General features: G+C 38.2%; 1 protein-coding gene across 5 annotated transcripts in view; it reads left to right on the plus strand.

Moving 5' to 3' along the window:
• The window catches only part of ppfia1 (PTPRF interacting protein alpha 1), a 50,795-nt gene extending 40,469 nt beyond the window's left edge, over positions 1–10,326 (plus strand). Inside the window, exons 21-31 of one of the 5 annotated variants that reach the window (XM_088334046.1) lie at positions 1,806–1,887; positions 1,975–2,175; positions 2,381–2,443; positions 2,822–2,848; positions 5,470–5,645; positions 5,721–5,818; positions 5,900–6,075; positions 7,244–7,312; positions 7,380–7,548; positions 7,727–7,800; positions 9,124–10,326. In XM_088334046.1, the coding sequence (XP_088190172.1) occupies positions 1,806–1,887; positions 1,975–2,175; positions 2,381–2,443; positions 2,822–2,848; positions 5,470–5,645; positions 5,721–5,818; positions 5,900–6,075; positions 7,244–7,312; positions 7,380–7,548; positions 7,727–7,782 (1,117 nt within the window). In that variant the 3' untranslated portion in view covers positions 7,783–7,800; positions 9,124–10,326. The remainder of the gene's footprint in view (positions 1–1,805; positions 1,888–1,974; positions 2,176–2,380; positions 2,444–2,821; positions 2,849–5,469; positions 5,646–5,720; positions 5,819–5,899; positions 6,076–7,243; positions 7,313–7,379; positions 7,549–7,726; positions 7,801–9,123) is intronic. The other 4 variants (XM_088334045.1, XM_088334047.1, XM_088334049.1 and 1 more) reach the window with 4 other exon arrangements.
• The last annotated feature ends 747 nt before the right edge of the window (positions 10,327–11,073 follow it).

Here is an 11,073-nt window from a genome sequence, read left to right on the forward strand (position 1 = left end):
GTCACAAAAGTGAGTACACCCCACACATTTCTTCAGAGATTTTATTTTGATGTTTAATAGAACAACACTGAAGCAACATCACTTTAACACAATAAAAATAAATATTTGTAATGCTTAAATAGCAGTGTAAATTTATTTTTCCACGTAAACTCAAAATATAGCCAACATTAGCTATCCGCCTAGCCACAAAAGTTAGTACAGTGGAACCTCGGTTTTCGAACGCCTCTCAGTTCGAACAAATCGGTTCTCGACCAAAAATTTCGAGAAATTCTTGCTTCGCTTTTCGTTAAAAAAATCGGAGTACGAACGCCGCTACGCTAGGGGCGACGCTGAGTGGCGTACGAGTGTAGCTTGCCCCCACCCCTCGTGAAGAACTGTTCTCACGGCAACACGCACTCTTTTTCTGTTTTCGTTTTTCAAAAGCAGTGATGGGAGTGTTTTAACCCCTAATTATGCCTCGGAAGAAGGTTGGTGCAAGCAGCAAAGTTGCTACAGGTGAAAAAAGAGGAGTAGTGCGTACAACTATTGCATTTAAGAAAGAAATAATAGCAAAATATGAAGAATGTGTCCGAGTTTCCTTTCTTTCAGGAATACAGCATGGCTTCTGCCGACCGGTAAGAAATGCTATTCATAGTTCTTTTCTTTATCCTTTAACCGCTCACCACTTGTTGTGGAGACCCGGGTGCTAAATGACGTGTAAACTACCTGATTTTTTTATTTTTACACGTTCATGTTAGCGTTAAATATTCAAGATAAACATACAGGGTGTTGGAACGGATTAAAACAATTTTACATTACTTTTAATGGGAAAAAACGGCTTTGGTGATCGTACAAATCGGTTTTCGTACAAAGAAATGGAACGGATTATGGTCGAGAACCGAGGTTCCACTGTACACCTCAAAGACACTACACCCCTAAATGTCCAAACAGCACTGTTAGTTATTTTCCCTCCATAATACCATGTGACTTGTTACTCTTACTAGGTCTCAGGTGTGAGTGGGGAGTGGGTGTGCTCAATATGTAGTACAGCTCTCACACTCTGACATACTGGTCACTGAAACTCCCAAGATGGCGCACCATGGCAAGGAACTCTGGGGACGTTAAAAAAGAATTTTGGCACTACATAAGGCTGGCCAAGGCTACAAGAAGTTTGCCAACACCCTGAAGTTGAGCTATGACTTTGCTGCATTCAACTTGACAACCAGTGAGAGGAGGCAGTCAAATGTGTCACTTCCCACCTGTAAACTCGTAACAACTGATCTGCCCTCTCTTCTCTAGTTACATAATAGCACCCCTAGTTGAAATTGTATATTTATTTTACGCATTTCTACGGCATTGGAAAAGATTAAAAGTGTTAGTGTCATGTTTTCCTACTACAGAAACCATATTAAAGCAAAAATATATTTCCCTCCCCCATCTTTTTATTTTGTAAATATTTTTAGAAAAGTGCCTAGGATAGGACCCACTTGACGGCGCTAAAGAGATGTATTCAGTTCCAGAGCCACGGGTTACTGACCACAGCCCTTAGAGAACCAGTACCAATGTCTCCAATTTACTTTTCATAACCGATTAAACCCATATAGTCAAGGCTTTTGAAAGGGCCCAAAGAGGTTTTTGTGCATTTCTGTCATAGATGTCTTTTCATGTTTTTCCAGATGGGAATGTTTTCCTTGCACTGCTTGTCTTTTTTTGGCCTGCTATGTTTTTGAATGTGTTCGGGTAGAATAGGCATGTGTGTTGGTTTTGGTTCAGTTTAGCTTATTATGTAATAATTGTGTATTGTTTTGACTGATTTTCTGTTTCAGGCATGAACTCTTAGATGAAGCGCGCAGCCAAGGCCTGCCTTTTGCGCAATGGGATGGACCAACAGTTGTAGTTTGGCTAGAGGTACACCAATGATGTGAAAAATGATATGAAGTATTAAAGCTTTATTTATATGAAGAATCTTTTCCTTGTCTTTCATAATTTGTTCAGCTCTGGGTGGGCATGCCTGCTTGGTATGTTGCTGCCTGTCGTGCAAACGTGAAGAGTGGCGCCATTATGTCGGCACTTTCTGATACCGAAATCCAGAGGGAGATCGGCATCAGCAACCCATTACACCGCCTTAAGCTGCGCCTTGCCATCCAGGAAATCATGTCACTCACCAGTCCTTCTGCTCCTCCTACCTCCAGAACGGTATTCATCTCATATAAATATATATACACACACACAACACACTAACATGTCTTACTCCCAGCCTGTTCTTGCAAAGATTAACATTTGAGCATTTAATTTTTGGTGTAACAACCGGCTCTTCCTTATCTTTTTTTCTTCTTTCCTGCACCAATATCCCTCCTTTGCTTACTTCACTCACTTGTGATTGGGGTTTTCGAATGCTCAGACCTCAGGAAACGTTTGGGTCACTCATGAAGAAATGGAAAATTTGGCAGCTACACCACCCACGGTCAGTTTTTCCATATTGGCTACAAACTGGTTTGTTTCTCACATTTTTAAAGACTATTAGGCCTCTTACAAGTCAGGAAAAGTTGGCCATATATCAATATCTATCAATAATGCTAACTGCCTTTTATTTTTATTAGCCACACCACACAGAACCCAAATTAAAACACTAACTAATCCAACTTTGCCTGGAATGTAATTTTTGTGGGATTTCAAAGTTAAATGTGGTTGTATCTATGTCTATGCTCAGTTTAAGTCTTGTCGTTTTCCTGTCCTTTTTTTAAATTCATGTTTGACTTCTTTCTGCTCTGAGACAGCATTCCAGTTCTACTAACACTACCTTTTTTCTCATCACCATGCTCACTAACCATTCTAATACCAGGAGGATGACGAAATCAGCTGGGCCCAGGTTTGACATGTTGCATTTTCAATTCTCTTAACTTACATTTTAAATACTTAAATGTATATATGTACTTGTATGTACAGACACACACACACATATATCTCTCTCTCTCGCTCTCTCTCTCTCTCGCTCTCGCTCTCTGAAAAGACTGAAACATATGGCTGAAAAAATCCTAGCCGAAGAACAGGCAGGTTTCAGGGATGGAAGGAACACCGCAGAACAGATTTGTAATCTGCTCATCAGCGAGAAATTTTAACACCAGAGAAACCTCTATCACGTCTTTTGGGGCCACCTTGCAGAAATGCAACATGGGTCAGAAACGAGTTCAGACCATGTGCCAATGCCAACAGTGTGGTAATGCTAAATGGTACCTTTTTCAACCCATAGCTGGTGTGACACGAGGCTGCATTCTTTCTCCAACTTTATTCAAAATGTTCTCTAAGAAGATCATGTGTCAAGCCCTTAACCAACATAGATCTACAGTGAGCATTGGGGGACACAACGTCACTAACCTCTGTTTTGCTGATAATATTGCCTGACTGGCAGGAGAAGAACAGGAACTCAGATCTGTTCAATTGCCTGGGCAAAGCATCGACCGAGTATGAGATGGAAATTAGTACAAAAAAAGGTAATGACCAAAAACCCCAAGGTATTACCACAAATATCCCCATCAGCCACCAGGAGCTTGAACCTGTCACCAAATTTGAATATCTTGGAGACCATGGAGATAAACGAATCGGTGCCCAACATAATTAGAGGGCACATTGTACCCTACGAAGTATTGTTATTAACTGTGTGCAGATGAAAACTGCGGTGCTATGCTCATGTCACAAAATCATCAGGACTGGATATGTATATTCTCCAACTAATTGGAGACTCAACTTCCTCTTTAGACATTTGCTCTATATTCTTCATTGTAGAGTCACGAATGCTCTATTCTACATGGTCCTTAAACTACATGTGTATACTGTGCTATCAAACACCGTATAAAACCATTAGATTTTTCGGTTTATCGAAAATAATGTCACCTTTGGTTGAGGATAAATGTATAAAGCAAACTTGTACCGGATGTCTGGCATGCTATGCTTGTTTTGTTATGTTAGGGTTTGTGTATTAACCTGATCACAAACTTGATCTTCAGAACGAGGTGTTATAGGAAAGAAACATGTAAAGTCTCTTGCCCTACGCTCAAGGAAGCATGTCCCGTGACAGCAAAGTTCTCAGCAAGGAATGGACCTTAACCAAGTACAGTGGGACCTCGCTACTTCGCGCTTCGACGTTCGCGGATTCAGAGCTTCGCGGGCCTAAAAAATAATAATAATAAAATAATTAAAAAAAAAAAATATATATATATATATATATATATATTTTAATTTTTTTTAAGCATTTTTGAAGGGGCGTCGCTACTCCGTGGTTCCACGTTCGCGGGTTCAGAGCTTCGCAGGTCTAAAAAAAATAATAATAAAATAAACTAATTAAAAAAAAAATATATATATATATATATATATATATATATATATTTTTTTTTTTTTTTTTTTTTTTTTAGGTTTTTTGAAGGGGCGTCGCTACTTCGTGGTTCCACGTTCGCGGGTTCAGAGCTTCGCTGGTCTAAAAAATAATAATAGAATAAAATAATAAAAAGAACATTTTTATTTTTTTTAAGCATTTTTGAAGGGGTGTCGCTACTTTGCAGATTTCCACTTTTCGCTGAGTTTTTGGACCCAACAACTGGGTCTTAAGATAATAATAATATTTTTTTATTTATTTTTATTATTATTATTATTTTTTGGTGCACCGCTACTTCGCGGATTTTCACTTATCGCGGGTGGTTTTGGTCCCCATTTACCGCGATAACCGAGGTCCCACTGTATATTAAATAAGTGGCCTGAATTTGATTGCACATCTATTGCGATATCTGCTCTGGTGATTGGCAGAAATCGGCCAAACTGTCTTGAGAATCCATTTTAAGCTTTTAGCATCTAATTGAAAAGACTTTCTATCTTTACTACCAAAGTGCATCAAGGTACAAAATATTGCGATGAGCTAAGCACTATGTAATTGGAACATTTTTTATTTTAGTGCATCATACCATGTTTAAGAACACAAATTTATATATGCTTGTCCATAACAAAAATCTGAATTGGCAGTCTGTTAAATTGGTTATTTTCACCACTCTATTTTTTCTATTATAAACATTTAACCTATAAAAACACTTAAGCATGTCTTAATGCCATGTTTACACTATATTGGAGCAAATTAATAAATCATTTTTGCCCTTAATGAGAAATGTATCTGTCCTACAACTAGCTGCCCTGAATATCAATTGACAGAATGAATGGTTATTTTTTAAGTCATGCCCTGTTCGACAGTTAGATTTCAATCTGTGTAGTTTACTCCCTTGAATAAATACATCAAGCCTTGTGTGGTGTATTTTAAAAGTAATTTCAAAAGTATAATTGCTGTTTGTGTGCTATATTTTCAGTATATTTTGGTCAAATTTGTATTTGTGATACTAAAATATTTTGAAACAGGACGTATTCACTAAAAATGTTTGTCGAATTTGTTTCCTGATGACACTCATTTCTAGCAATATGTATTCATGCATAGTATGCATTATTTTTTTATAGACACTGGCATATGGAGACATGAATCATGAATGGATCGGTAATGAGTGGCTTCCCAGCTTGGGTCTACCACAGTACCGTTCATATTTTATGGAGTCTCTGGTTGATGCCCGGATGCTTGATCATCTTACTAAGAAAGACCTACGCGGACAGCTGAAAATGGTTGACAGTTTCCACAGGTAATATGCAAAAGTCACACAGTGACCAAGAGTGTGTCTGTTACTGATGCGCATATGTGAATTTCTGGTCAATAGGAACAGTTTTCAGTGTGGAGTAATGTGTTTGAGGAGGCTCAACTATGACCGGAAAGAGCTGGAGAGAAGAAGGGAAGAGTCGCAATTAGAGTTCAACGGTAACAAATAAAAATGTCTACATTTTGTGACACAATAACTCCAAGGCAATTGCTTATTAAGTTGCTTTTCCCTGTTCTCAGATGTGCTTGTGTGGAGCAATGAACGTGTGATCAATTGGGTTCAGGCTATCGGACTTAAAGAGTACAGTGCCAACCTCTATGAGAGTGGTGTTCATGGTGCTCTCCTCTCATTGGATGAAACGTTTGATCACAACACTCTGGCTCTGCTGCTTCAGATTCCCACACAGAACACTCAGGTACAGTAAAAACTGGTTCCAAGAAAATTAATTACTCTGGATAAATCTGGCAATTGACCTGCACTGGGCCATTAGTCTACATCACCTAAAGTGAAAGTGAAAATTATTTGACCCCTTGCTGATTTTGTTAGTTTGCCTACTAATCAAGACCTAATGATGCTACACTTTTAATTACAGATGTATTCTAACGCAAAGTGACAAAGAATATTTTTTATAAAAAATAAAGTAACTTGAAAAAAATACATTTGATCTCATTCTAATTTAATTGAGGGAAATAAAAATGTGACCCTCTATTACTTATTAGGAATTCTGGCTTTCATAGACCAATTAAGACACTCCCAATCGACTCTTTAACTGTATTCAAGACACGTGTACTTACCAATCACCTGTATGAAAGACACCTGTTCACAGAATCGGACAATCAGACAGATTCTAGTTTCTTCAACATGGGTAAAACCAATGAGCTCGCTTAGGACCTCAGAAACAGGATTTTTCATCAGCACAAATCCGGATTGGGCCTCAAATACATTTTGTTTGTGATTTACGTTTAAATACAAGCAAAGGTTCTTATATTTTCACCTTTTTACCCATGCAATATGCTGATGATGACATGAAAACAGTGAGGAAACAATACTTGATTTCTGAAGTGGCTGCAAATCTTATTTGGTTTTTAAAGAGCAGTCCTGCTGCTGTTTTACTTGCACTCTGAGATTGTATTGTTCATCACTTTAAAAGGAATCTAAAAGCAGCACTCTGCTATGGAGCTCCATCGATTACGAAAACAATAACTAGAAAGTTTTAACCTCAATGAAGCCCACTCTGGTAGAGTGTAGTCCAATGGCTGAGGCAATCCTTATCAGTTGGGATAATCCTCCCTCAGGTCCTTTTCCTCATATTGTTAGGCTGTGCCCTGCCAAATTTACAGTTTTTTAGTTCTATGAATATCTTTTTTGTCATTTTATTTTAACCAGTGTGTTTGTGTATTTTTCGGGTTGTTGGGTGCGGGATAAAAAAGGGAATTTTGTTTTTATACAGCACTTTAATTGACAATTCATTGGCTGAAAACTGGTTTAGAGATACATTTGATAAATTGAAGGTTTTATTGCATTCATTCATTTAAACCAAAACAGAAAGTATATGTAGTAATTTGCCATTGTCCCTGTTTTAGGCGAGAGAAACTCTTGAGCTGGAATACAACAGTTTGTTGGCAATAGGTACAGACAGAAGGATGGAAGAGGTAATAGAAAAAAGCGTGTGATGGACTTGGACAAAAATGAACTTTTTCTCTTAAATGTTAAATCCAGGATGACGACAAGAACTTTCGGCGAGCTCCCTCATGGAGAAAGAAGTTTCGGCCCAAAGACATGAGAGGGATGTCTTTAGGCGTCTCGGACACGCTGCCTGCCAATTTCAGGGTGACCAGCAGCAATGCCTCGTCTGCCTCCGCACAGCCAAAGAGGAGCCCAATGGACGGTGAGTGAAAACGGCCGATGTCTGTCTTTGTGCTGAAAATGCAGTGCAGTCGTGGAGGAATAACATTGCGCAATGTCTCACTTGAAATCTTCTTGGATGGCTTGTATGCTCTGCGTTATGTGATGCTGTGACTAACGGCATGTATTTGCATGTGATTTTTGCCAACATGCACAAACAGGAAGCCAGTCTATACAGAGGCTGGACACTGCTACTGTCAGGACCTACTCTTGTTAACGTAAACCTCACACAACGGTAAGAATGTTGGGCACACACTTGCTGGACCAGCGGGGTATTGCGCAAAAGTGGTATTAAGAAATCTTGGCCAACTGAATTAGCGGCCTCATGATTTAGTCTGGCCTGCACATTTTGGCATCATCGGTTGCACGTTTGAAAGGCGCGGCTAGGTCAAGCCAGCTGTAGATAGTTGGGATAAATGTACTTTAATGGCATCTTCAAATAGACCCCCAGGATCGATGTCACGATCACGGATTGGAAAATAGTAACCTTGTCGCCCATCGTTTTATGTCCTCGGAACAACAGTGCCTTATGGAGTTTTATGGAAATGTGAAATATTTTTTCAAGGTTAAACAAGCACTTATTAACAACCCTGGGAAATTCGCACTGGATCACTGAAAGTGCATGCTATTTGTACAATGCTGTGGAAGCATACTTAGTGGTATGAGTTTCGCCTGCCACATGGGAAGCCCAGGTTCGATTTCCAGCCAATGCAACAGACTATTTAACCTATTTACCCTAACATTTTTTTTAACCTATTTATCCTCGAGTGCCACGTCTTATCACACTCTAAACAATGTTCGCTACGTTGTTACAATTACTGTAAAGAACATTTTAATTCTAATCCATTCTTATCCAAATAATGATTTATTTCATTGATCCATCATTAAGAAAAAACTTCTTTCTTTAAAGAGGGAACAGATTAATTGGAGTTGGACCTATATTTACCAGATTACCCTTGTCAAAGACTTCATTGAAACCACCTTTGCAATTTTGTGCATCACTTTTTAAAATCTCAAAAACAGAACTAATAAATATTTCCATCAAAGCTCTGATGGCAAATTGTCAAGTATTTTTCATGCATGGCAATATAACACATGGCTCGACTGAGTTTTATGAAATGACAAATTAGCCTGTAAGTGATGTTTAAATCCAGGATAATTAGAATAATGCCACCCATCAAGAAAGTCCGTGTAAATGCTATAAAACCCAGTCTTTACATGATTGACAGTAGAAGTGCCGGATGTATCTCTGTGAATAATGTCAGCCTTGTTATTAGCCTGGTCTGGAGCAGGCTATCTGTAGAGAATCAATCACCATGCTAACAGCCGAACTACATTTATCCTTCTTTTATGCAACCGATTTAAGCCCAAATTCAGACAATGAACATATTTGACTTAATCCTTAATATTGGTTTTGTGCAATACCCCCCAGATAAGCTTCGGATGCTTTGTTGAACTTTGCAGCTCTGACGCACAGTTCACGCCTCTTTTTCTTTGCTTTCTTTCCCATCTATCCCTGTTCTCCTTTCTGCTTCTCCATGGCCTTTCCCCATCTCAGTATATCCTCATTATTTCTATAGGTAACCGCTGGGAAGAAGACGATGGGGAATTCCCTGCTTTCAAAACCAGGATGATGAACTAACAGATTTTTAAAGACACAACAAATATGATATCGCAGAGAACGACCTTGCTCACGAATTTCGATATCCAGAGCGGAAGTTGTTTATATGTATTCACATTTCTCATGTTTATATAAACTAATGGGACATCTATATTGATTTTAGAATATAATATAATCGTTTTTGCCTCGATCCCTTTTAGTCAACTCTTTACATTTCCTCATTGTGGTCATCAGCTCTCAGATGCGTGTAACTGATTGTTTTGATTGTCTGGTGTTTGTATATTTTATCAACAGGTGTTTTAGCAAATCTTTTCATAATCTTTTTTTTTTTTTTTTAACCAGATGTATGTTTTTTTGTTGATTTTGAAATACGATCAGTGGTTAGGTGACTTGTGTTCTAATTTAATTCTAAATCGTTACCCTTCTTAACTGTTTTTTGGTTTCTGTTTATCGTGAAGGGTATGTAAATGCGTCTGTTACGTAGGCCATCGGGTGTGTGAATATCAGTAAATGCTGGAGACCGTTTTGCAAATTGCTCATCACTGTGACCGTCACCATGCAAATGACTGCTGGCAGGCCAGGTAATATTGACATCAGATTACTAGTCAAAACATTTAAGTGAAACTAAAGCCATATACATGCTAAGGCCCCTTAACGTAACAAAATTGCAGGTCCTTTTTCTTTCAAGAACCCGCCCTATCCCGTCCTTGGCAACTCTGAAGCCTCTGTTAATCCCACTGTAAGAAGACCAGCTCCAACATTTTTTTCTAAATACAAAGACTATATTTCAAGCCTTATTGTTTATCAACGACTCTCTTATTCTGTTTTTATTTATTACTCATTTGTTTTGTCACTTTACCGCCATAGCTTCACTTGTAGTCCCCTGAGTAGGTCTCACAATACCGGTTCCAAACACTTAGCCTGACTTAAAATGACAAATGATTTCCTTGTTTTTGTACAATTTATCATTTACTGTATTCCCTGTGGAAATGTCCTTAGTCTTGCTATTCCTTTTTGAGTTGTCTGGTCATGTAACAATGTACAGTCTGAGTACTTATAAGACTTTTTATCACAGTATTATTTATTTCTTACTTTCAATAAATTACTGAAGTGTATTATACTTTTCAGATAAAGAACCAATTTCGTTGTGGCCTTTGTTCTCTGGCTTAAACGTGCCCAAAAATAATGTATGTTGAAAACACATGACCAAATTGAAATCATACAAGGGAAAATGATTGAATTCACAGTTACACACATTTATCGTGTTTCAAATAATATAAGGGTTATTTTATAGTTACATTTTGATTTTCATCACACTACTGACTGATAACCTGGAAATTTTGAGGTGCTTGTGATCTGCTCTTTGAGATTAAATGTTTATATCTCCTCAAAGTAGTGTTACTCATACAAGTAGATCTTTGCAGAGGAAACAACCCTGCAAACACTTATTTCTCAGTGTTTTGGGCTCATAGAATATACCCACAACTTTAACATGTATTTTTTTCTTGGGGGGGTTGAAATATGTCAATACGATCATATTTAAAAAAAAATTATGATTTTGATCATTCTTTTTTGTTCAGATTGTCATGCTCCTAAACATGCTGTGCCTTTACGAGACATGCCACTTCTGTTCCTTTAGAGCAGGTGTCTGAAACATATGACTTGCGAGCTAATTGTGGCTCTTTTCATGAGTATATTTGGCACGTAGATGAGTACTATTTTAACGCCAGGGGTGAAACACTAGCTGCAGGAGGAACACTGAAGCTTTTATCTACTTTTAGGGCTGATAAGAGGATAAGTATTCCGTGTCCTTTGGCCAGTGAGATGCATCAGAAGTGCTTGCCCCCTAGGTTTTTAGTGGGTTTGAACATCACTGGTAAGAACAAT

Source organism: Urocampus carinirostris, chromosome 4, assembly GCF_059441175.1.
Source record: "Urocampus carinirostris isolate Australia breed hairy pipefish chromosome 4, RoL_Ucar_1.0, whole genome shotgun sequence".
Lineage (NCBI taxonomy): Eukaryota > Metazoa > Chordata > Actinopteri > Syngnathiformes > Syngnathidae > Urocampus > Urocampus carinirostris.